This window comes from Pogona vitticeps, chromosome 4 (genome assembly GCF_051106095.1).
Source record: "Pogona vitticeps strain Pit_001003342236 chromosome 4, PviZW2.1, whole genome shotgun sequence".
Taxonomy (NCBI): Eukaryota; Metazoa; Chordata; class Lepidosauria; order Squamata; family Agamidae; genus Pogona; species Pogona vitticeps.
In genome coordinates, this window is record NC_135786.1 from 197940849 (window position 1) to 197967425 (window position 26577).

At 41.1% G+C, this 26577-nt stretch overlaps 1 protein-coding gene across 1 annotated transcript in view; it reads left to right on the forward strand.

Moving 5' to 3' along the window:
* Positions 1-26577, forward strand: part of RAB2A (RAB2A, member RAS oncogene family) — a 71952-nt gene that overhangs the window by 6179 nt on the left and 39196 nt on the right. The window contains exons 2-3 of the mRNA XM_020811545.3: positions 17822-17893; positions 19206-19273. Coding sequence (XP_020667204.1) covers positions 17822-17893; positions 19206-19273 — 140 coding nt within the window. The remainder of the gene's footprint in view (positions 1-17821; positions 17894-19205; positions 19274-26577) is intronic.

The window sequence follows — 26577 nt, forward strand, 5'->3', positions numbered from 1 at the left end:
GGACCCATAAGAGGCCTTTTTGGAAAATATTCAAAAATTGTTTGGAGCTTTAAGAAAGGCCCTTCCTGGCCTAAAACAGATCATGTGGTACTTGTTGTTGTTTAGTTGTGTCCGAATCTTCGTGACCCCATGAACCAGAGCACGCCAGGCCCCCCTGTCCTCCACTGCCTCCCAGAGTTGGGTCAGATTCATGTTGGTAGCTTTGATGACACTGTCCAACCATCTCATCCTCTGTCATTCCCTTCTCCTCTTGTCTTCACACTTTCCAAACATCAGGGTCTTTTCCAGGGAGTCTTCTTTTCTCATGAGATGGCCAAAGTATTGGAGCCTTAGCTTCAGGATCTATCCTTCCAGTGAGCACTCAGGGTTTGATTTCCTTTAGAATAGATAGGTTTGTTCTCCTTGCAGTCCAGGGGAGAGAGTCTTGTGGTGCTGGAGGAGACTTTTGAGAGGCTCCTCCAGCACCACAGTTCAAAAGCATCAATTCTTTGGCAGTCAGCCTTCTTTATGGTCCATCTTTGACTTCCATGCATCACTGCAGGAAAAACCATAGATTTGACTATGCGGACTTTTGTTGGAAAGGTGATGTCTCTGCTTTTTAAGATGCTGTCTAGGTTTGTCATCACTTTCCTCCCAAGAAGGGAAGTGATGGCTTTGTGGCTGCTGTCACCATCTGCACTGATTATGGAGCCCAAGAAAGTAAAATCTGTCACTGCCTCCATATGTTCCCCTTCTATTTCCCAGGAGGTGATGGGACCAGTGGCCATGATCTTGGATTTTTTTTTATGTTGAGCGTCAGACCGTTTTGTGCACTCTCCTCTTTCACACTCATTAAGAGGTTCTTTAATTCCTCCTCACTTTCTGCCATCAGAGTGGTATCACTCTGGCAATCTTAATTCCGGCTTTGGATTCCTCCTTTCACATTATGTATTCTACATATAAGTTAAATAAGCAGGGGGACAACATACAGCCTTGTCATACTCCTTTCCCAATTTTGAGCCATCAGTTGTTCCATATCAAGTTCTAACTCATGCTTCCTGTCCCACGTATAGGTTTCTCAGGAGATAGATAAGGTGGTCAGGCACTCTCATTTCTTTAAGGACATGCCATAGTTTGCTGTGGTCCAACCAGTCAAAGGCTTTTGCATAGTCAGTGAAGCAGAACTAGATGTTTTTCTGAAACTCACTGTCTTTCTCCATAATCCAGTGCATGTTAGCAATTTGATCTCTAGTTCCTCTGCCCCTTCGAAATCCAGCTTGTACTTCTGGGAGTTCTCAGTCCACATACTGCTGAAGCCTACCTTGTAGGATTTTGAGCATAACCTTGCTAGCGTGTGAAATGAGTGCAACTGTATGATAGTTGGAGCATTCTTTGTCACTGCCCTTCTTTGGGATTGGGATGTAGACTGATCTTTTTCAGTCCTCTGGCCACTGCTGAGTTTTTCAAACTTACTGGCATATTGAATGTAGCACCTTAACAGCATTATCTTTTAAGATTTTAAATCCTCCCACTGGCCTTGTTGTTAGCCGTGCTTTCTAAGGCCCACTTGGCTTCACTCTGCAGGATGTCTGGCTCAAGGTCAGGAACCATACTATTTGGGTTGTCCGGGATAGCCAAATCTTTCTGGTATAATTCCTCTGTGTATTCTTGCCACCACTTGATACTTTCTACTTCTGTTAAGTCCCTCCCATTTTTGTCCTTTATCATGTCCATCTCTGCACAAACTGTTCCTTTAATATCTCCAATTTTCCTGAACAGATCTCTGGTTTTTCTATTGTTTTCCTCTGTCTCTTTGCATTGTTCATTTAAGAAGGCCCTCTTGTCTCTCCTTGCTATTCTTTAGAAGTTTGCATTCAGTTTTCTGTAACTTTCCCTATCTTCCTTGCCATTTGTTTCCCTTCTCTGCTATTTGTAAGGCCTCGTTGGACAGCCACTTTGCTTTCTTGGATTTCCTTTTCTTTGGGATGGTTTTTGTTGCTGCCTCCTGTACAATGCTATGACCTTCTATCCAAAGTTCTTCAGGCACTCTGTCCACCAAGTCTAGTTCCTTAAATCTGTTTTTCACTTCCACTGTGTATTCATAAGGGATTTGGTTTAGATTGTACCTGAGTAGCCCAGTGGTTTTTCCTCTTTCTTCAGTTTAAGCTTGAGTTTTGCTATAAGAAGCTGATGATGAAATCCACAATCAGTTCCAGGTCTTGCTTTTGCTGACTTTATAGAGCTTCTCCATCTTTGGCTGCAGAGAATATAATCAATCTTGATTTTGGTATTGCCCATCTGGTGATTTCCATGTGTAGAGTCGCCTCTTGTGTTGTTGGAAAAGAGTGTTTGTGATGACCAGCTTGTTCCCTTGACAAAACTCTATTAGCCTTTGCCCTGCTTGGTTTCGAACTCTAAGGCCAAACTTCCTTGTTTTTCCTTTTATCGCTTGACTCCCTACTTTAGCATTGCAATCCCCTATAATGAGAAGAACATATTTGTTTGGTTTCAGTTTTAGAAGGTGTTCTAAGTCTTCATAGAATTGGTCGATTTCAGTCTCCTCAGCATTGGTGGTTGGTTCATGATCTTGGATTACTGTGATGTTGAAAGGTCTGCCGTGGATTCGTATTGAAATCATTCTATCATTTTTGAGATTATATCTCATTACAGTGGTGCCTCGCTTAACGATATTAATTGGTTCCAAAAAAATTCATCCCTATGGGAAAACATCACTAAGCGAAACGTGTTTTCCCATAGAGATGCATTGAAAACCGGGGGAACGGATTGCCATCCTTAAGCGAAAATCGCCATAGGAAACATGGCTAAGCGAAACGCGGTTCCCCCATTTCAATGGGGGAGAAAAAAATCACCAAAAATTCAAAAAGAGTCAGAACAAAGCCAAATTTGGTTAACAAAGGGTTTATTAAGTGCACTAAAGATTTCAAGCACTCTAAACCCTTTTTAAACAATTTAACACCTTTTAAAAATAGCGAAAACGGAGCTGTCAAAAACATCGCTAAGCGAAACAAAGGGACCTAAACTGTCATCGCTAAGCGAAGCAAGGTCCCGAACATCACTATGCGAAATTCCCCCATTGGAAACATCACTAAACGGAGCGCAAGATCGCTCCAAAAACCTCATCACTAAGCGAATACATTGTTAAACGAGGCAATCGCTAAGCGAGGCACTACTGTATTTTTTTGACTATGAGGGCTACTCCATTCCTTCTACGGGCTTGTCCACATAGGTAGATATGGTAATTATCTGAATTGAATTCGCCCATTCCCATCCGTTTTATTTCACTGACACCCAGGATATGTATGTTTATTCTTGCCATCTCCTGTTTGACCACATCCAGCTTCCCAAGGTTCATAGATGTTACATTCTAGGTTCATACGCAGTATTTTTCTTTGCAGCATCGGACTTTCCTTTCGCTTCCAGGCACATCCACAGCTGAGCGTCCTTTCAGCTTTGGCCCAAGCACTTCACTAGCTGTGGAGCTACTTGTACTTGTCCTCCACTTTCGTCAGTAACATGTTGGACACCTTCCAACCTGAGGTGCCCGTCTTCCAGTGTCATATCTTTTAGCCTTTTGTTACTGTTCATGGGGTATTCTTGGCAAAGATAATGGAGTGGCTTGCCAATTCCTACTCCAGGTGGATTGCGTTTAGTCAGAACTCTTCCACTGTGATCTGTCCTTCTTGGATGTCCCTGCATGGCATAGCCCATAGCTTCTCTGAATTACTCAAGCCCCATGATAAGGCAGCAAGCCTGCCATAAATGCTTCCAAGCTCTTGGAAGGGAAAAGTGTGTTTGTGTGAGAGAGAAAGAGAGAGAGAGAAAGTATTTTCATCCAGGTTAAGTGTTGTTGGGGTAGGGCAGGGAGCTGCTTAGGGTTATAGGGCAACACACTGCTTTAGCATTCCTGGTCTGTCAGGTATTAGCAGCTGATGTTCTGTCTTGCTTCTCTGGATTTTAAGACAAGAAGAAACCAAGAACATGCCTGGGTTTTCCTCCTCTGGCTTCATGGAACGGAAGTAATGTACAATACTGGCTCTTGCTGGATTTCAATTTCAGACTAAACAAAGATATGCTTAGTTGTGTCTGTTTCAGGCGGGAGCAGTCTGTTGTGCTCCAGCATCTTGACTTGTTTTCTGCAAGTTGGAATTCTGTTGTTATGATGTCTGAACTTGCCCAGTGATTCCTTTAATGTGCTCTGCTTTTTTGGGTCTGAGACTAGTTAGTAGGAAAAGATTGCTTCATGTCTGTCTCCTGCCCAACAACAACAACAACAACAAAACAAAGACATAACATAAAGGTTTCTCTTGTATGCATACATAACGGCTTCAGATTGTGGACTTGGTAATAGTTGACTTTTAGATGTAATTGTATTGTCCTATTTTGCATCAGCGATGTCTGCAAAAGAATTGTTTTATTTAAAACAGTAATTGCACAATTATATATTCTTGCTTTCAAGTAGTCTACATTTAGAGACAAGGATCCTCTCAAAACTGAAGCTTCATGTTGAGTTAGGTTGGTGAGAAGCAGCTGCCTATTACAGAATCAAATTATGAGCATAATGGCTATGTTTTATGTGCATTTAACAAGTAAAGACAATATATAAGATTCATACACTTTCATAGAGCCATCTTTCTATTGCTTTGTGTGAACAATGAGACAAGTCAAGTTAGGTATGTCAGTGGAAAATTATGGCTCATGGCTTCCAAACAGACCAGGATACAGTGATTTAAAGTTGGCTTCCATATTGTGGCTTGTTTGGAAGCCATTAACCATAGTTTTGTAATTCAAACATAATGAAATATCATTGTCAGGTGTAATTTCTTGACGTGGCTTCTTGTTTATAAAAGGGATGTATGTGGGTTACATGTGGGTTCAGGAAGTTCATGCACATTAAGTCCAGATTTGATTTTACAGATTAGGGCAATGAATATATGTTTGAGATATCTTTGAGTTACAATTTTAAATGATTTGAAGATGCATCTTTTTAAACAGACAGTACATGGTTATTTGAAAATTGTGTTTCAAATTGTGTTGTTTGACAGTGGCTTTTTCCACATCAACAAACAGGAAAGCTTTTTCATTTCCTGGCTGGGGCATTGATTTTACACATGGCTTTTGAAAATTTTGACTGCCTAATCTAGTCACTACTACAACTGATGTGGTTAGTATTTTACAAATGTAGTGTTTCATTTGCTGAGCAGTGATGGGAGAAATTCATTTTTCTCAAGATAAATCCAGATGATTTATTATACTGTCTTGCTTTAGAATATGTGTGTAAAAGCAGGCTAATTATTTGTGCCATGGATTTCTTATGTAAAACTTAACATCCTGCACAGGCTTCAGAAAAAAAGGTAGTCCTGTGAGAAAGTATCTGTGTGCACTTCTGAACTCTTGTAAGATATTAAGTAGTCAAAATTGTGGGATGGATAGCTTAGACCAGACTTGGGCAAAGTGCGGCCCGAGGGCCACATATTATCCTGCAAGCTGTTCCTGTCTGGCCCGTGGACAGTTTTGAACATCAAAACCATTTATAGCTTTTTGTCTAAAGTTGATAAGTTGCTCATCTTTAACATACCACAAAAAATCTCTTTAGTATTTGTGAAGTTTAGTATTTGTGAAGTTTAAAATAAAAACAATCATAACATCACTGTTTCATTTTATTTTTAAGTAAAGTTGGTTCAGCCCCCGAACACAGTTCTGATTTTTCATGTGGCCCCCCCTATAGAAATTAATTGCCCACCCTTGGCTTAGACTTATGTCTCATTTCACTTCAATAGACTGGCTATCCATTGCAAACTAGATCATGAGCTGAATGTTGTGCCCTAGTGATAATGTCCATACAGTGGTGCCCCGCTTAACGGTGTTAATTGGTTCCAAAAAAATCGCTGCTAAGCGATTTCATCGCTAAGCGAAACGCGGTTTCCCATTGAAATGCATTGAAAACCGGATAATCCATTCCAATAGGAACGAATTGCCGTCCTTAAGCGAAAATTGCCATAGGAAACATCGCTAAGCGAAACACAGTTTCCCAATTGAAATGCATTGAAACCTATTCAGTGCATTTCATTGGGGGGGGAAATGCAACAACAAATTAAAAAAGAGTCAGAACAAAGTCAAATTTGGTTAACAAAGGGTTTATTAAGTGCACTTTATGACTTCAAACATTTTAAACAGTAAACTTTAACTTTATAAATAACGGAAAAACATTTAATAAACAGCAAACATGAGGCTGTTTAAACCATCGTTAAGCGAAACGGGACCCAAAATTTAATCGCTATGTGAAGCATGGTCCCAACCATCGCTAAGCGAAAATCGCCCATAGGGACCATCGTTAAACGAAGCGTAAAAACGATCCAAAAAAGTCATCGCTAAGTGATTTCATCATTAAACGAAGCAATCGCTAAGCGAGGCATCACTGTATATGAAATTTCTGTGAGAGGATTAGTGTTAACAATTTGTCTAGTTGCTAGTGGCAACCGGATATTCCCAGGTTACCACGTAATGACTGGAGCTCCTGATTCTTTGGCATATTCCTTCTCTTAGAAATAAAAAATTGTTTGCCTAATTCAGTTTGGTGCTGAAGTAAACTCAATTTCGAGTTGGTACATGAATGCCACAAAGTTTCAGCACTGTGTTATGAATCGCATTTCTCTTTGTATCTGGATCAAGGCTTGGGAAATCTCTGCAGTTTATTCAGCATGTTATCTGAAGGGATGTAGTTTCTCTTCTTGTTTCTCCTTCAACAAACCTAATGAGAAATATAGGCTTTGATGTAGATGGTCCTATTCTTGGAATACAAATGAACTGAAGAGAAAGGGTACCTGCTTTTGAGTGACACATTAAACAAACAGCACTGCAAGCTGAAGTGGTTGGGAAGTTTGCTTCAGCATGCTTGCCATACATATCCAAAGATCCTGTTGTTCAGTGTGTCATCTAAACCAGATATCTGGAATTTCCTTGCTTAAATGATCGTTAAGATTAACTACAGATTTAGGTTTGGACAACGTAGCAAGTGGTCGTTAATCAAAAGTGAACATAGAAGCTTCTGAACTCTTCTCCAGTTGCTCAAGAGAAGGAGAGATGAGGATTGGTTGAGCCCAAGACTAACTGCAGTTCATTTCTCCACATTTATATTGTGCAAAAATATGGTTCGGTGCATTATGTGAATACTTCCATAGTGCCACCTGTTCACCCTTGTTTGCATTTACTACAAAAGTTGTAGCCAACAAGAGAGAATAAACTGGAAGGTGATTTTGTATAGCGATTTTTGGATCCATGTTAGAATCTGTGTGTTGATTCACTGAATAAAAAACACGACCACCACCCAAAAGTGGGCCAGTGTCTAGCAAACATTGGAGCAAATTGAGGAGAGAGAAGAGACATTGACATCATTTGAGCAGCCCTTCATTGCTGTTATAAATGATATGCCCCAATTATTTGAGATCAGTACATAAAATGATACACATCTGTGGCTGTCAGCTTTACTTATCTTTTTCTGTACTCTATTTGACTTTATCTCTTGCTTCAAAAAAGATAGGTCCTAAGTATTAAGACCTGTACATCAGTGGATTGCTTTCCTATATTTTATGAATTATCTAATTGAAGGGAGATTTCACACTCAAAAGGCTTCTTAATGGTTTCATATTATGATGAAATACATAGAGTACGCATCAAAATGTGACCCTTTCCAGTCAGGGTTTTGACATGGCTATGTTATTGAGGTGGCTTTCATGATCCTGTTGGATGATCACTTCTTTTTTTACGTCAAGAGTGGGTAATCTTTGCTGACATTATTAGATTTTACAACAGCCTTTAATACAGTGGATCAGGGGTCTCCAAACCTTTCACAATGAGGGCCACATAATATATTTTTCATATTTTCAAGGCCTGAAGAAACACATGCACACTCACCTACACTCCCACCCGCATGTATGCACAGGCCAGATAAAAAGGCAAGACAGGCTGGATGTGGCCCAGGGGCCATACTTTGGAGACCCCTGCAGTAGATCATAGTACAGTGGTGCCCCGTATAGCGAGGTTAATCCGTTCCGGATTAACCTTCGCTATACGAAAACATCGCTGTGCGGGGCAGGAAAACCTATTGGAACGCGTTAAACTTAGTTTAATGCGTTCCAATAAGTGTCTAAACTTACCCCCTCCAGCGATGTTTTCGCTCCGGCGGCCATTTTGGAGCCGCCGATCAGGCCCCTATCAGCGTTTTCGCGCCCTCACCTTGCTTAGGGAGGTCGCGAAAACGCTGCGGGGGGGCATTTCGGGCCATCCGCGGCCATTTTGGAGCCGCCGATCAGCTGTTCGGCGGCTCCAAAATGGCCGCTGGAGCCCCAATCGTCGCAAAGCGAGTGCAGCGATTGGGGCTGATCCGTATAGCGATCCCCAAAAAGGGATCGCTATACGGATTTTTCGTTAAACGGTGCACTCGTTAAGCGAGGCACCACTGTATATTGCTGAAGAGACTGGAGAGAGACATCGGTCTTGCTGGACCAGTTGTACAGTGATTTTCATTTTCCCCCAGAAAAGGATGGTAGAAGACTTTATGAATTTTGTAGGGTTCTACAAAGCATGAGACCACAGTCAGAGGCAGCCTTCCTTAGGCTAGGGTCAAGTGGTGAAGGATCAACAAAATGAAGTTGAATCTAGACAATACAGAGGTGATATTGGTTCCTCAGCAGTTGTTAGGTCTATAGTGGTTGACAGAGAAGAAAATTCCCCTTTTGCATCAGGTGAAGGGCTTGGGTGTCTTTATTAGACACACAAGAACATAAGAAGGGCCCTCCTGGATCAGGCCAAGGGCCCATCTAGTCCAGCTTCCTGTATCTCACAGTGGCCCCACCAGATGTCCCTGAGAGTACACAAGACAGCTAGATACCTGTTTCTTGTTACCCCTCCCCTGCATCTGACATTTTGAAGTACCTTCCTTTTAAGTTTGGAGATTCTACATCCCTATCATGGCTTGTAACCTAGAAATCTGTCCAATCTTCTTTTAAAGGCATTTAGGCCAGATGCCATCACCATATCCTGTGGCAAGGAGTTCCACAGACTAATATCACATTGCTCATCCTGGAGAAACACGTGAGAATTGGAGCTAGATCAGCATTTTGCCATATATTCCTGGTGTGGGAACTTTTTTCTTACTTCCAGAGTAGCTATGTTGATCCATAAAATTGTACCCTTGACTACTGTGACCACATGCTCTGCATGGTCTTCCCTTGAATGCAACTTGGAAGCTGCAGCTGGGACAGCATGTGGTGGCTAGGGTACAGTGACATCTGTATGGTGCCAGTTACTTTGGCTGCTATTGCTTTTCTGAGTTCAGCTCATGGCACTATATATTACCTTTAATATCCTGCATGGCTTGGTACCCACATATCTGCTAGACTGCTTCTAACCATATTATCTCATGTGCCAACTAAGACTGTCTGAAACCTCTCTTTTAAAGGTGCCAGCTGTTAAAACTGTTTGGCTAGAATATGTCAGGTAAATATCTTTGTATGTTGCTGTAAGCTGTGACATCCCTGCACTGATACAGGAGGGGATATACAGCAGGATTATTGTGGTGGGCTTTTGAATGTTATTAAATCCCTGTTCCACCAGTTATGTGATGAAGCATTATGTGGTAATGTATGTGAGATGAAATTGGTTGGTGTTTATTTCACTGTTGCTATTTTCTATTTATGTTTTTGCTCTTTTATGTGAAGTATTTCAATACTGTATTTAGATTGCTATTTGCAACAGATTTGCAGTAGTGCAGCAATAATCATGCACTGGCACAGGAAATCAACATTTTACAAGGCAGTTCTAAAAATAAGGGCAATCCAAACAAAAATTACAACTTTTAAACTGAGTTTCAGATCAGCAGCAAATTTGATACAGTTGTAGCAGATAGTATGTTCTTTTGGGGATGTTTGGGCAAAGAGTTTTCAAGTTACAATTTTATAAAATTAAAACTACCCCCCCCCCTTCAGAAATAGGTGACTCTAAGTGTCCCCACATTAAAAACATCATATAAATTGAAAAGATCAGTCTTACCTGGAAAAAAACTTTTTGACCTCACCTACTTTTTTTTTTTATTTGGAAAGAATCCAGGTTGCAATAGATGAAATATTGATCCTTTAAAAAGGCTTGTCAAAAGGGGAAACAGCTGCTTTGTTGTAAGACTGATTGTATGTGGTATAGGCTAACAGCTTTGCTTTAAAGAAAGCAATAGAATGACAATACTTCAGAAAGGGGAATATTTTGCCGTGCAGCTTAGTAAACATTTTTTTCAGGTTTTCTGAGACCAAACAGGCTCCTCACAAGTGTGTTTCAGTCTGAACTTTTGACTCTCAATCAGGACACATTTCGTTTTCGTTTAGTCGTTTAGTCGTGTCCGACTCTTCGTGACCCCATGGACCAGAGCACGCCAGGCCCTCCTATCTTCCACTGCCTCCCGGAGTTGGGTCAGATTCATGTTGGTTGCTTCAGTGACACTGTCCAACCATCTCATCCTCTGTCGTCCCCTTCTCTTGCCTTCACACTTTCCCAACATTAAGGTCTTTTCCAGGGAGTCCTCTCTTCTCATGAGATGGCCAAAGTATTGGAGCCTCAGCTTCAGGATCTGTCCTTCCAGTGAGCACTCAGGGTTGATTTCCTTTAGAATGGATAGGTTTGTTCTCCTTGCAGTCCAGGGGACTTTCAAGAGCTTCCTCCAGCACCACAATTCAAAGGCATCAATTCTTCGGCGGTCTGCTTTCTTTATGGTCCAGCTCTCACTTCCATACGTCATGACAGGAAAAACCATAGCTTTGAATATTCGGACTTTTGTTGGCAAGGTGATGTCTCTGTTTTTTAAGATGCTGTCAAGGTTTCTCATTGCTTTCCTCCTAAGAAGCAGGTGTCTTTTAATTTCGTGGCTGCTGTCTCCATCTGCAGTGATTATGGAGCCCAAGAAAGTAAAATCTGTCACTGCCTCCATATCTTCCCCTTCTATTTGCCAGGACGTGATGGGGCCAGTGGCCATGATCTTAGTTTTTTTTATGTTGAGTTTCAGGCCGTTTTTTGCACTCTCCTCTTTCACCCTCATTACAAGGTTCTTTAGTTTCTCCTCGCTTTCTGCCATCAGAGTGGTATCATCTGCATATCGGAGATTGTTGATATTTCTTCCGGCAATCTTAATTCCGGTTTAGGAATGTCACTCCGGATTCCTCCAGTCCAGCCTTCCGCATGATGTATTCTGCATATAAATTAAATAAGCCGGGGGACAACAGCCTTGTCGTACTCCTTTCCCAATTTTGAACCAATCAGTTGTTCCATATCCGGTTCTAACTGCTGCTTCCTGTCCCACATATAGGTTTCTCAGGAGATGGATAAGGTGGTCAGGCACGCCCATTTCTTTAAGGACTTGCCATAGTTTGCTGTGGTCCACACAGTCAAAGGCTTGTGCATAATCAATGAAGCAGACACAATTAGTTGACACTTAATTAACATTTTAACGCCTTCCTTGCCAAACAGGCTTATCAGAATCATGCTTGCAAGGGGATTCTGGGTCTGGTTGTTAAAACTGAGAGACAAAGAATACGGAACAAATATTCAGAAGCTCACAAATATTCAGAAGTTTAAGCTGTGTTTTTTGCTTTGTGGCTAGGGATGATCTTATTTGAAGTTTGCTGAGCTTTGGTGTCATAGTCTTCATTCTACTCATGGAATTACAATTGCTTGGTAATAAAGAAAAAAACTCCAAAGGTGTTATGTGGCATTAAGTCACTTCTGATACTTAGTGACTATATGAGTTAATGATCTCCAGTATGTCCTACCATTAACAGCTCTGTTCAGATCTTGCAAAGCAACATCATCTTATGTTAGGTTGTTCTCTCTTCCTATTCTCTCCTGACATTATAGCAATACTGTACAGTATTGTCTTTTCCAGTAAGTTCTGTTCAGGTCTTGTAAATTAACAGCTGTGGATGTCTTTGTTTAGCCACCCCATCTCATGTTAGATCTTCCTGTTTTCTGACTGCCCTCCCCCTTCTTCCTGGCTGTATTGTCTTTTACAGTCAGTTCTGCATTGTCTTTTACAGTCAGTTCTGTATTTTCCTTATATGTGCAAGGTAGGATAGCCTCAGTTTATTCATTTTTGCTCTAGTGAGTGTTCAGGCTTCACTTGATTGAGCACCTGCTTATTTGCAGGTATACATAAGGCTCATTTTCAACATTACATTTCATATTAGTTTATTTTTATCTTCTTTCTTTACTATCTGCCTTTTACATAGGATAGATGATTTTGGCCCATGCATGCACGAACGTGCACCCCGCCCACCCACGAGTACGCCCTACCCGCAAGCGTGGCAGGTGCCCGACCCCCTGCATGCATGGACACCCCACCCCAGCCAGTCTGTGGTTCGGAAAAGGTTGGGGACCACTGCTGTAGATCATCTTGATTGTTGATATTTCAACAGTCTTCAGTTGTAGGAATGTGTCACTGAAGACCAGGGCCAGGAATATCCACACTGTTGTATTCCTAATTGTTTTGTATGAATGTGAAAGCTGAACAGTGAAGAAAGTCAACAGGAAAAAATGAATTTGTTCAAAATATGGCGCTGGAGAACTTTTATGGATAACATGAATCACCGGCAAGATGATTGGGGGGGTGTCCTACACCAAATGAAGTCTGAAGTTTGTCTAGAAGCAAAACATGACAAAACAGAAATGCTATACTTTGAGTAAATTATAAGATAGCATGGCTCACTGGAAAAACCAACAATGCTGGGAAAGTTGAGAGGCAGCAGGAAAAAATTAAGGCCAAATATAAGATAGGTTGGCTCAATAAGAAAGCAATACCTTTAGTTCTCAAGAGCGAAGCAGAACATGTTAAAAAGGATAGTTGGAGATCACCATGAGTTGGAGGTGGCTCGACAATACATAAATAACATCACACATGCTGTCACAGAATACATTGATCAGGAAAATATGACGAATAACTGATAACAATTTATTAACACTTACAGTTTTTATACACCACTTTGAAGGAGTGAGTCTGAGTGTGCCGTCCTCCGAAGAAAAAGGACAGACAAAGGAGAGTGGCTGCGTGGAGGGCGTCTTGGTTGAAATAGAGCAGGATGAGGGAATGAAGAGGAGGCCTACTGAAGTCTGTCTGGCTGATGAAGAAGGGGTGGAGTTTGATCTGATCATGTGGGAGGACATAAAAGAGGGGGGAAACGCGCGGGAGTTCAGTTGGCTGGGGGAAGGAGCACTTGGAGGATATGTAACCCGAGGGATTCAGACTTGAGCCTATGCTCGAGACCGAAGGCACACCGGGCCTTGCGCGGGATTTTCCTAACTTAGGACAGGGAAGGGGCTTACTGCCTGAACCTTTGCCTCCGAGTTGCAGCGGCCACGTATATGATCCGTTAGAATGGATTGTGTCGGTGTACCCCCGGAATTTCCTTGGTGGCCGGAAGGTGATCAGACCAGGGCCCGAGTTCCAGCAGAAGCCTCTGGAGGGAGACTGGGCCCGCCACCCTTGTTACCGCCACTGTGTGCGCGGTAAGGAGCACCCCGCTACAGCCGATGACAGATCGGGAGCGTTTTGGCCCGGCCCCTTGGTAGACTTTAATGGGAATGGGGAAACACGGCCCCCCAAGAGATACCATTTGTTATCTGATGATGTTTTAAGGGATCCGTTTGATCCAGTTGAGTTGAATACTTGTTCAAATAACCTTGTTAATTTTGAAAAAGATTCGCCTCCTCATCTTTTTCCCGCCTTTACCACTCAGCCCCCCCCCAGCTACCGTACCTACTTGTCACAACCACATTTACTTGAAACACAGCACGTTTGCTAGGAGTCTTAAATCCTAAACAGTGGTTCCCAACCTTTTCCGAACCAGAGACCGGCTTGGGGGGGGGGTCCATTCTCCTGTACGGAGAATTAGTGCAGGGAAATCGCCCCAGAGGTAGACCACAGCTGCGATACAAGGATATCTGCAAGTGGGATCTGAAGGCCTTAGGAATGGACCTCAACAGATGGGAAACCTTGATGTCTGAGCATTCAGCCTGGAGGCAGGCCGTGCATCATGGCCTCTCCCAATTTGAAGAGACACTTGTACAGCAGCCTGAGACAAAGAGGCAGTCCCAAAACCAGCAAAACCAGGGAGCTGGACAAGGGACAGATTGTATTTGTCTTCAGTGTGGAAGGGATTGTCACTCTTGAATTGGCCTTCTCAGCCACACTAGACTGTATTCCAAGACCTCCATACAGAGCACATTACCATAGTCTCTCGAGACTGAAGGATGCCTACTATTAAATTCTAACTTGAATCCTGTTTGGAGGCACAGGATAGGATAGAATTCTAGAGTTGGAAGGCAGAACTAGAACTACCTCTTTGTGTGATCTTCATATTGTTGAGCTCTTTTCATATTTTCATAAGGGTATCTATGAGCTTGGTGGAAAAACAGAATGAAATCCACTCAGGTAGTCTCATTTTTCTGGGATTTCTTGCCAAGTGCAAAGAAGTCCACTGTATAATTACCCTGTGAGCACTTGTTATCCATGTGAGCATATAAATAGTATTTCAGACTAACTTTACATTTTAGTGTTAAAAACATATTTATTTTTGTTGACTCATCCAATTCATGGGAGTAAATAAACTCTTTCTTTGTTTGACCTCTGAAGCTGCCTCCAGGTCTCCCCAGCCTTCAGAAATAAGGGATTCGAAAGTAAGAGGTTTGTGGGGAAAAGAAAAACTGGCAGATGTGTTCCCAAGCTTCTAGAAATTGAATTCTGGTAAAGGGGATAGGCACGTGTTCTCTGAAAGTCAATCCTTTCTCTTTCTCTCTGTTCCTTGAAAAGCAAAGTGAACCCTCTCTCTAAGTCAGGAAGCACAATAGAAATCTTATTCTTTAGGCTTTAGCTGATCCACAGTTTGAGATGCTACAGATACAGCATAAATGTGCTTTAAAACAGGGTCGATAAAAATCAATGATTTCTTAAAATGAAAAATCAGATTTTTTTATTTCTATCAAATGTACTTTAATGAAATGCTTTTGGAGGAAAAATCAATCTAAAGATAGTTTCCTATTTAAGATACATTATAGTTCAAAGGTTATTCAGCATGAAATAGAGGTTAGATATGTAGCATGAAGGTATATATCTACATATCTGCATTTTTGGTAAACTAATTCAATTAATCCAAGTTATCCAAACTGAGATAACATGCACTTTTTCCAACGTTCAGGAGAATACTTTAATCCTGTTGTTCTCTAAAACTATGTACAAACAATGAACAATCTATGCTATATAATGTTACTGTTTTAGTTAAATAAACCAATTTAAGTACTTCTCAAAAATGAGTGATTAATCTATTAAACTAAAATCAGTTCTAATATAGCTGTTTTATGAAACTGATAGGTTATTGTTCTAAATATTAAATCTTCAACTGGTTGCAAATATTATAGAATATGAATACCAACAAAAATGAATCTTTACATTTAAATCAAGTCTTGCTGACTAGTGATTTAAATCATTTTTTAAATTAAATCCACACTGCTTTAAAAAGAGGTGTGCTTGCTAGAGCAACTCCTGTTTCAATTGCTGAGGTTGGCTACCATCTTGTCCTATCTCCACCTATCTTGCTGTGTGAATTAGTTCTCTGTTAAGACCTCATCAGTCTTTGAAACATATCCAAGAGACATCCATGTTTACCTTCAATCTTTCCTTCAGTTAATTGTTGTAATATATGTGCCCCAAATAAGAAAAGTTTTGTTTCGTATTAATCACCTCTATTTCTTTGTTTTTCTATCTAATGAAGTATGTTTTCATTCTTTATTCTATAAATCCATGGGACGTGAATAATGCTTCTGTATATGCACTTTTCAAATGTGTTCTGTGGAGCAGGGTATATAGTAATCAGTGATTTTTTTATGAATCAAATTGATTTAAACCTCTATATCATGATTTACATTTTTAAAATGATTTAAAAAATGTAAATAATCAAAAATCTGTTTTTTGTAAGTTAAATCAATTTGAATTAAATCAAATTCACTCTGATGTTGAGCATCTACTCCTTAATAGTCCAAATCTCCCATCTATATAAGGTGGTGTAGCAACTAGATACAGTAATTACTGAGCTCTGCTACCTTAGAGCATTTGCACTACACCCCAGATCTTGGAAGAAATCCAGTTGCCCTCATCCATTTTCTCAAAGCAGTACTCATCAGAAGAGTTTTGAGGTAACTGTGTTATAACTTACAGTCTCTTCCACTAAGTCAGGGGTCCCCAAACTACAGCCCACGGGCCACATCTGGCCTGCCTTACCGTTTTATCTGGCCTGTTCCCTTCAGGCTGTCCAGGGGGGGATATACACCTACGCATGTGCACGTTACTTTGTCCCTCAAAAATGTTGAAAATATGCAGTATGGCCCTCATGCTCAACCCCTGCACTAAGCCATCAGACTCATAGGTACCAAGTTTATATATGTTAGAAGTACCACTGAAATTGTTCCAGCCATCTTGGATTGCACCAAGATCTGCCCTCTTCTGTTCATTAGCAGTTCTCTATCTGCTTTGTGTTGGATATAATTTATAGGAAAATACTTCAGTGAGGTTAACATGATTTCTTTGCTGTATAAGGAAATTGGTGGTTATAAGCTGTAGTATCAGTAAAACTATCATGGGTAGATCATAGAGCATCTGATTTCTAATCATTTGATCTTGCAGCTGATTGTAGGAAAACATTGCTGAATGATGAACATAAATTTGTGAACGAATCCCATAATTTATTGAAATTTCCAGGAAAGATAGTCTGTATTAATCTCTTGCAGAAGAAACAATAAAGAATATTGTGACATCTTACCTGCTTTATTTGTCAAGTAAAATAAGAAGTATTTCCATATGAAGTTGTACTTGATTCATTCAAGGTTCTAACATAAATCAGTTATATAAAGAACTTTCCACTTAATTTGAATTAAATATAAAATAGGCTTCTGGTACCTTAAAGGCTAAGCAGTTGTATTTGACATAAGCTTTTGTGAACTGCATCTGGCTGCTGAACCAGGGGTTAGGAATTAAATTCCCTAATGTGCCTCTTTGGAGAGGAACTAACCTGTGTACCCTTGGGAAGGGCACATAGTTCCAGATTGCCCTCAAAGGAAGGGACTGGTATACTATTTTTGAGTACTTTATAGTTAAAAAACGCTGAGAAGGGTCACGGGAATTGACTTGATGCCAAACAATTATTATCTTGTGGACTATAGTGCACTTTATAATGTGTACAATGTATAAGACAAGGAAACCTTTATTTGGAAATACTTGCTTTTATGTATAATTGTTCTGTTCCTGATGAAACCTGACAGCTATTTGACCCATTGCTTTGTCTGTAATTTCTTTTGGTACAGCTCAAAGTCTGTATTTCTTTTGTGTCCTGGTTTTTTGGAGTAGTATTTGCTTTGTACTATAAAAGTTGGAAGATGCAGAATAGCAAAAATGCATTGTTTTCAGAACGATTACTGAGGATATGTGGAGATATCTACTAAAATGGCATCTTGTCAAGCTTTTGAAAAGAAATACAATATACCATTTTAATATCAGTTTGGAGGAAAGTTGGGATTTTAACCATCATGGTGACATAGAGAAATAAGTTAGCTACAAGTGATTTTTCCATTCTCTGATTTCTGGAATGGTCTTTTCTATCTTCTGAAGTTTTTTTCTGAGACAATGGACTTAGCAGTATTTTTCTGAAGAACTGTTGTTTAAAAATCTCTGAATTTAAAGTACTTTTAATTTTTTTGAATATTTGGAAATTTTTAAAAGTTTTTTAAAATTATTTTTCAGGTGTTGGAAAATCATGTTTATTGTTGCAGTTCACAGACAAAAGATTTCAGCCAGTGCATGACCTCACTATAGGTAAGTTCTTATAAACAGGTCAATGACTAATGGGAGAGTTTGTGTATAGAACTTGATCTGAAAGTTATTTACATGTTTATGGTGAACAGTAGTAACTTTGCCTGTTTTGATAAAAGTTAAATCACTAAATGACTCCATTTTATTTATCTATTTGACAAGATTTGTAGATAGGGATCATGCAAGCACTGTATACCTTGTTGCTCCTTCCAGTAGCACAATTGCTAAAAAGGCCAGGAACTGTTTGCTTATCCTGTTATCTGAACTGGAGAACTGGTTCTTCCTTGTTGCATCCTTTATAAGTCAGGATTCAGGAAACAAACTTTGATGTATAACCCTGATCAAACTTTGATATATAACCATGTGAAGAATTCTGATTCTGAAAACATGGTAAAATAATTTAAAATATGGCATTTATTTTTTCTACGCTTCTTTAATAATAAGTGTGCTGTCAAGTCAAGTTTTGACTTATGATGACCCTTTCCAGGGTTTTCTATGAAAGAATATTTAGAAATGGCTTTCTTCTCAAGGTGCCCTGGAATCATGCAACTTGCCCATGGTTCTTCCCCCAAGGGACACAGTGGAAAATTGAACTCCCAATCTATGGCTCTTGAGCCAAATGCCTAAACCACTAAGCATATCCAGCCAGCTACTCTGATTTAAACACAGTCTGGTTTTTTTACTTGAAATCTGGAAACTAGTGTAAAATGTCGACTTTGATACAAAGTTATATTAGAGTATTACAGTGGTGCCTCGCTTAACGAGCGCACCATTTAACGACGAATCCGCATAGCGACACATTTTTTGCGATCACATTGCGATGTTTTAATAGGCAAAACATCGCATTGCAATGATCGGTAAGCGTTTCACTTACCGATCTTCGCATTGCGATGTTTTGGGAACAGCTGATTGGCATTTCCAAAATGGCCGCCGGGTGCAGAAAATGGCCGCCCGCAGCATTTTCGCGCCCTGCCCTCGCTTACTGGGCGGCGAAAATGGCGGCCGGATGGAGGATTCCCTGCATAGCTGTGAGTTTTTCCCCAATAGGAATGGATTAAACGGAGTTTAATGTGTTCCTATGGGTCCTCCCTCTGCATAGTGACGAATCCGGATAGCGACATTAATCCTGGAACGGATTAACGTCGCTATGCGGGGCACCACTGTATATGCTGGGCTAGGCATTATAGGAAAAGAAATGAAAAACTGGTACAGAATCTTGTTTCCTACCATGATAAAGTCCTGATTTAACTTGTGATTTTATTTCATTGCTGTGTTAAAATGTAGAGCTAATATTTCATTTCATTTCATTATTCAGGTGTAGAATTTGGTGCCCGAATGATAACTATTGATGGGAAGCAGATAAAACTTCAGATATGGGATACAGTAAGTATAGTAAAGAGTTTCTGCACAGATGATATTTAGAAAAGACATTTCAGATCTAAGGATGGGTGTAAGAAACTACCGCTTCTTTATTTACAGTAAAATATTACCCAGTGAGCTTGGATTGTTATACAGAAACTACCAAAATTTAAAAAGCAGTAAGCAGAGTTTAGTGTTATCTTCCAAGTTAGGCATACTGGTTCTAGCCTTTGTTTGTTCTCATTATCAGAATAACACCTAGCCTCCTCAAACATTAATAACTTCAGTTTATCCTGAATCAACAGCCTCTCTCTGCATTGAGAAGAGTTTATACATACCTGGCATTATGCACGTTGTTAGATTACCTTTTCTAGGCTCTCTTATTGTTTAAGCCTAGAATGAAAGAGCTGTGAGAGAAGCCCGATTTTCCTCCTTTTTGGTAACATTCCTATTTCAAAACCTTACTAAGCATATGTGTAATTCATTTTCTTACTCTGTTTTATACAGAATGGATGTTTTACACAGAAGAAGTGACATATAGATCAGCTTTTTCGGCCGGCTGACCAGCTAGCGCTCAGGCAGGAGGGCGGGGGAAGGCTCCCCCACCCTCCTCCCGAGCACGCGCCAGCTTTTTCAGTCGGCTGACCCGCCGGTGCTTGGCCAGGAGGGTGGGGGAAGGCTCCCCCACCCTCCTCCCGAGCGCGCGCCGGCTTTTCTCCGGGAGAAGCTGAAACGCCAGCCTTTCAGAAGAGCTGAGGGGCGGGCGTTTCGGCTGCTCCCAGAGAAACGCTTCTCCGGAGCAGCCCCAGCGCCTGCCTTTCAGAAGAGCTGAGGGGCGGGCGTTTGGGCTTCTCCCGGAGAAGCGCTTCTCCGGGAGAAGCCGAAACTCCAGCCTCTCAGCTCTTCTGAGAGGCTGGCTACCCCAGGCATGGTCGGACTCCTGAGAGTCCGACCATGCCTTGGGTAGCCGGCTGCAGGGCGGATCCAAGCCCATATCCCTCCCACCCTGCCCCCGCCGCCGGGATCCATGCCGCAGCCGGCTACCCAAGGCATCGTCGGACTCCTGTGAGTCCGACCATGCCTGGGGTAGCTGGCCGCGGCACAGATCCAAGTGGCGGGGGCGGGAGGGGGAGGTCCGGAAGGCTTCCAGTGCTTTGCCTGGAATCCATCGGGATCCACCATACCCTGCCCCTGCTGCCGCTGAGAGCCTTCCGAGCTCTCAGAGGGCTTTCTCCAATGTCGGAGGGGGACCCTTTGAGAGCTCGGAAGACAAATGTCGGCGGTGGCTTCGGGGTCCTTCCGAGGCCGCCTCCCACTGCCAACATTTTCCCCCAGCTGAGCGGCGGGGCTCCCGCTCAGCTCGGGGAAAATGCCCCTTCAAAACCGGAATGCCTGCGGTGGCCTCGGAAGGACCCTTCGAAGGGTCTTTCGGAGGTCACCACAGGCATTTTCCCCTAGCTGAGCGGGAACTCCCGCCACTCAGCTGGGGGGAAATGGGGCCTATGGGGAAAAATCGCAAAGCGATTTTTCCCCATAGGCAACATGGCAATGCGATCGCAAAAGCGATCGCAAAATCTGCATCGGTATGCAGATTCATCGTTAAACGGGGCACACGTTATACGAGGCACCACTGTATTAAGTACTGGTCATTAAGTAATTACTCATTCTTCAACTGGAATAATATATTTACATTTAATGTCTTTCTCTTCTTTCTGAAGGATTCTTCTTTACCAAGACCTTGTTGAAGTATACGTTTAGAGAGCAGGAGTATCTCTTGTTGAATCTGTGTAGTTAAGATAACTGTGTAGTTAAGACAATTTTACTACTGTGTAGTAAAGACAACCTCCTATTCTAATCCTGTTTCAATCAGTTCTCAGTCATGCAAATCTCTGCATCTGTACATTGCTTCAAAGAGGTGATTACATAGATGCAATTCCAGCTGAAGGCAGTCTGTGCACCTTGCCAGCAGATAGGCTTGAGACCTCAGAATTTGATCTTTTTTTTGAAAGGTGTGGCAGACATTATGGTTCATTAATTATAGGAGCTCGCAAGCTCTATTAGTGGACATCTGGTGGTGGGTGGGTTATGAATTGCACCATTTATATGTTTGTTAGGTACTGCAGGATTGCTAAGTATGCACTGGCTGAAAAGTTCTTAATTTGTAGTGTACCGCAGCATGTTCAGTGAGTCACTGAAGAGCGGGGGTATCTGTGGTATGTCCCTCTTGCATTGAGTCCATTTTGTGACGATTCCTTCTGGTCACTGGAAAGTGGAGCTGACATGCCTTCCTAGGTTTTTTCAATTTTTTCAATTTCAAAAATTTCAAAATTTTCAATCTATCCTTGTTGCAGTGTTCTGTCCCCACTTGCCTGAAGACATCTATTACAGTGCCAATCCCGAAGCAGTCAGCTGTGGTATCTCCCAATGATTATAGACCAGTAGCTTTAACATCTGTTATTATGAAATGTTTTGAGAGATTGGTGCTGGATTACATTAAGGCTAGTCTTCCACCTTCTTTGGATCCATGGCAATTTGCATACAGGAGAAATAGATCTACTGATGATGCTGTGTCCATTGTACTCCATACTGTATTGAGCCACTTAGAACAACAGGGAACTTATGCGAGGCTGTTGTTTGTGGATTATAGCTCTGCTTTTAACACCATTCTACCAAATAGGTTGTTTTTAAAAATGATCAACCTGGGATTACCTCAGGAGATCTGCATGTGGATAAAGGATTTTCTGACAGATAGGCCACAGTCAGTAAGGATGGGATCCCACCATTCTTCTACCCTGGTACTAAGTACAGGAGCTCCCCAGGGCTGCGTGCTGAGTCCCTTCCTCTATTCCCTGTACACACATGATTGCACCCCACTATATAACACCAATGCAATTATTAAATTTGCGGATGATACGACAGTGGTGGGACTCATAAATAAGAACAATGAGTCTGCTTATAGAAAGGAAGTACAAAGATTGATACTATGGTGTAAAGAAAATCATCTCACACTTAACATCAAAAAAACTAAAGAACTCATAATTGATTTTAGGAGGAAGAGAAATGTACATTTACCACTGTACATAAACGGTGAGGAAGTGGAGAGAGTTGGTAGTTTTAAATTTCTGGGTACTTACATCTCAGAGGACCTCTCATGGACTATAAACGCCAACATGCTAATAAAGAAGGCACAGAAGAGGCTGTATTTCCTGAGAATGCTCGGGAAGTTAAATTTATCACAGCATTTACTTCTGTCCTACTACCGTAGCACCATTGAGAGTGTCCTAACTTATGGCATTCTGGCATGGTTTGGGAGTAGCTCTGTAGCGGACAAAAAAGCTCTACAGAGAACCATTAAAATTGCCCAGAATATCATTGGGCTCCAGCTACCAACCCTGGATGACATCTTCACATCCCGCTGTCTGAGGAAGTCACACAGCATCCTGAGAGACTCTTCCCATCCTGCTTATAACTTTTTTGAACTGTTACCGTCTGGCAGAAGATATAGAACAATTAAGACTCGGACCACACGTTTTCTGAATAGTTTTTATCCTAGAGCTATAATTGCAATTAATAATGAGCTTAAAGACCACCAGTAGTGAATAATTAGTTGGACTGTGTTACTTGGCCTGAGGTGTAGATGTTTGTATTTTTAGTGGGGGACTTTTAGTGGGTGGGGAGTGTTTGGGGATGAGTGTGTGCATGTGTCTGGTCTCTGGGTGTCTGTGAATTTCGTTGTATGGTATACTGTGTATATACTTACAATGACAATAAATTTTATTATTATTATTATTATTATTATTATTATTATTATTATTATTATTATTATTATTATTATTATTATTATTAGGTGATGACTTTTCTCTCCTTCAGGGGCACATTGAAATAGCAACCTTTGTATCTACAGTGGTGCCTCGCTTGACGACGTTAATTCGTTCCAGCGAAATCGCTGTAGAGCGAAAACGTCAAACAAAATTAAAAAACCCATTGAAACGCATTGAAAACCATTCAGTGTGTTCCAATGGGCTGAATACCTGCTCGTCCAATGAAGATCCTCCATACGGCGGCTATTTTTGGTGCCTGTATAGTGAGGAATCCGTCCTAGAAAACAGCGGGGAGGCCATTTTGAAACCCGACGATTAGCTGTTTGCTGATTGTCGTAAAGTGAAAAATCGGTTCCCAAAACATGGAACTGATCAACGTGAAGTGAAAAAACCCAACCTAAACATCGTTTTGCGATCGCTTTTGCGATTGCAAAAACTTCAACGTTAAGCGGATTCGTCGTTAAATGGGGTAATCATCCAGCGAGGCACGACTATATATGCTTTCTCCTAGCTGAGAGTTTTTCTCATCCTGTTACGGTTATTAGTTCTGTCTTCAGAGCCACTGTTCGTTGTGCTGCTGATGAGTGAGGCTCTCATAATTCAGTGCTTCTCTATACCTTTAAATTCTCTCAATAGAGAAAGCTAGATGACAGTGGGAACAGTAACTGACTCCCTCTGGTGTGTGTGTGTGTGTGTGTGTGTGTGTGTGTGTGTGTGTGTGTGTGAGAGAGAGAGAGAGAGAGAGAGAGAGAGAAGAGAAGAGAAGAGAAGAGAAGAGAAGAGAAGAGAAGAGAAGAGAATGGACACTCTAGTAATAATTAAGTCTTTTCGCGAAGATGGGTCTGGAGTATCAAGTCCAAAGTAGATTTTATTTTTGTTAACTTTGTACAATAACATTTAACTAAGTTATTGTATTTTTTTATTTTATCCTTAAGTCTAAAGTAATCTTTATGATCGTGTCAGCTAATTTAAAGAAATAAAGAAAAGAAAAACAGTTCTGTGAGTTACTTTTCACTCCCTGTTCCCTTTTTTGCCATTGTTAAGGGCTGTATATGTACTATGTGCTAGATACAGTCATGGCCAAAAATATTGGCACCCTTGCAATTCTGTCAGAAAATGCAACCCTTCTCTCAGAAAATTGTTGCAGTTGCAAAATGTTTTGGTACTCACATGTTCATTTCTTTGGTTTATGTTGGAACAACACAAAAAAACAGAGAAGAGTCAAATCTGATACAATCCCACACAGAAACCCAAAAATGCACTGGCCAAAATTATTGGCACTCTTAACTTAATATTTGGTAGCATCCCCTTTTGAAAAAAATAACTGAAATCAATTGCTTCCTGAGTTTCTTACACCTCTCTACTGGAATTTTGGACCACTCTTCTTTTGCAAACTGCTCCAGGTCCTTCAGATTTGAAGGGTGCCTTCTCCCAACTGCTGTTTTGAGATTTCTCTGCAGGTGTTCTATGGGATTCAGATCTGAAGTCATTGCTGGCCATTTCAGAACTCTCCAGCACTTTGTTTGTAACGGTTTCCGAGTGCTTTTTGAAGTGTGTTTCAGGTCATTGTCTTGCTGGAAGACCCATGACCTCTGATGGAGACACACCTTGCTGACACTGGTCACTATTTTGCGTCCCAAAATTCTTTGGTAATCATCAGATTTCATGATACCATTCACACAGTCAAGGCATCCAGTGCCAGTAAGCAGCAAAGCAACCCCAAAACATCTTTGAACCTCCACCATGTTTGACTGTAGGGACTGTGTTCTTTTCTTTGAATGTCTCATTTCTTTTTCTATCATGATCTCCTTTACCAAAAAGCTCTACTTTTGTCTCATCTGTCCACAGTATGTACTCCCAGAATGATTGTGGTTTTGTCACATAAGCTTGGACATACTCCAGTCTTGCTTTTTTATGCCTTTGTGTCAGCAGTGGTGTCCTCCTGGGTCTCCTACCATAGGGTCCCTTTTCATTCAGATGGCAACGGATAGCGCGAGCTGACACTGTTGTACCCTGTGTTTGCAGATCAGCTTGAATTTGTTGGGATATTAATCTGGGTTCTGTGTCCACCATTCAAACAACCCTTCATTGTAATTTTTCAGGAATTTTGCTCTTCCATCCACATCCAGGGAGGTTAGCTACAGTGCCATGGGCTGGAAACCTCTTGATTATATTGCACACAGTGGAGACAGGAACATTAAAATCTCTGGAGATGGACTTGGAGCCTTGAGATTATCAATGTTTTTCCACAATTTTTTTCTCTCAAATTCACAGATAACTCTTTACACTTCATTCTTTTCTTCATGCTCAGTGTCACACACAAAACAAAGGTTGAGCCAAATTTTCTCCATCTTAACTGGTTGCAAGTGTGATTACTATATTGCCCACACCTCTTACTTACGACAGATGTATCTAAATACAAATTTAAGAAGTGTTACATGCTTAAAAAGCAGTTATTTCTTACAATTTAGACGGGATGCTGATAATTTTGGACAGTGCATTTTTGGCTTTCTGTGTAGGATGGTATTAGATTTGACTTTTCGTCTCTGTTGGGGTTGCATATTCTGGCAGAATTCCAAGGGTGCCAGTAATTTTGGCCATGACTATATGTGTTCCGACCAGAAATCCTGTTACATGATCATGTAAGGAGAAGTTGCAGAAGCTGTCTCCCCTCTAGCGGGCTTTGCACAAGCGGTCACACACAGGTTGCAGAATTTTGTGCAGTGCCAATGCTGTGGAGGGCAGTCTGCTACAGAAGAAAAAGGGCTTATGATTGCTTGCTTAAATGTGTATTTCTTAACTGTATTTTGGCCCTTATCTGTTGGGAAATGTGTAAGCAGGACCCTGCCTGTATTGACATGTATGTAAGTATTTCCAAAGATTCAGCCCCCCCATCCAAAAAATCCTTTTAGGTTCTGTCTGTGTTAGAAAACTAATCTACATTTTTCATTACAGCGCCCTTAGCTAGCGTCTGGCAAGCCTTTTTAGTGACTTTTTTTTAACCATTTGAGAGGTTTTGAGCGAGAAAAGGCTAGTTAGAAAAATTCTTTCATATCTACAGACATTCTCATCAGAAACCTGTTCTAAACAGACGCTATTCTAAAAATGGGACATTCTGGTTGCTATCCATTTTGAATTTGGTGTTTTCTGGTTTTGGTAATGACGACATTACTTTTACATCCTTTTGACAATCATTTTATTAGAAGAACAAGAAGCTAATAACGTACTGTACAACAAAATGTTGCAGAATTAAACTTAATTATAATAATGTGAATGTAGGAAAAACGCATCTGAAGATTGTTGAAAGCTGGTTGCAGTTTATGATATAATGGGTAAAATGTGCATCCTTGGCCTTCCTACAACCTTTACACCAGCAGATGGCGGGTGTAAAGATGTCACTCATCATTTATTTACAATGGGCTTTATTTATCCTAGTGTCAACAGCTGCCCCCGGGAGGGAGTTATTGAATTCAAATATGAAGAACTGGGCTATTTGCTGGCTTTCAA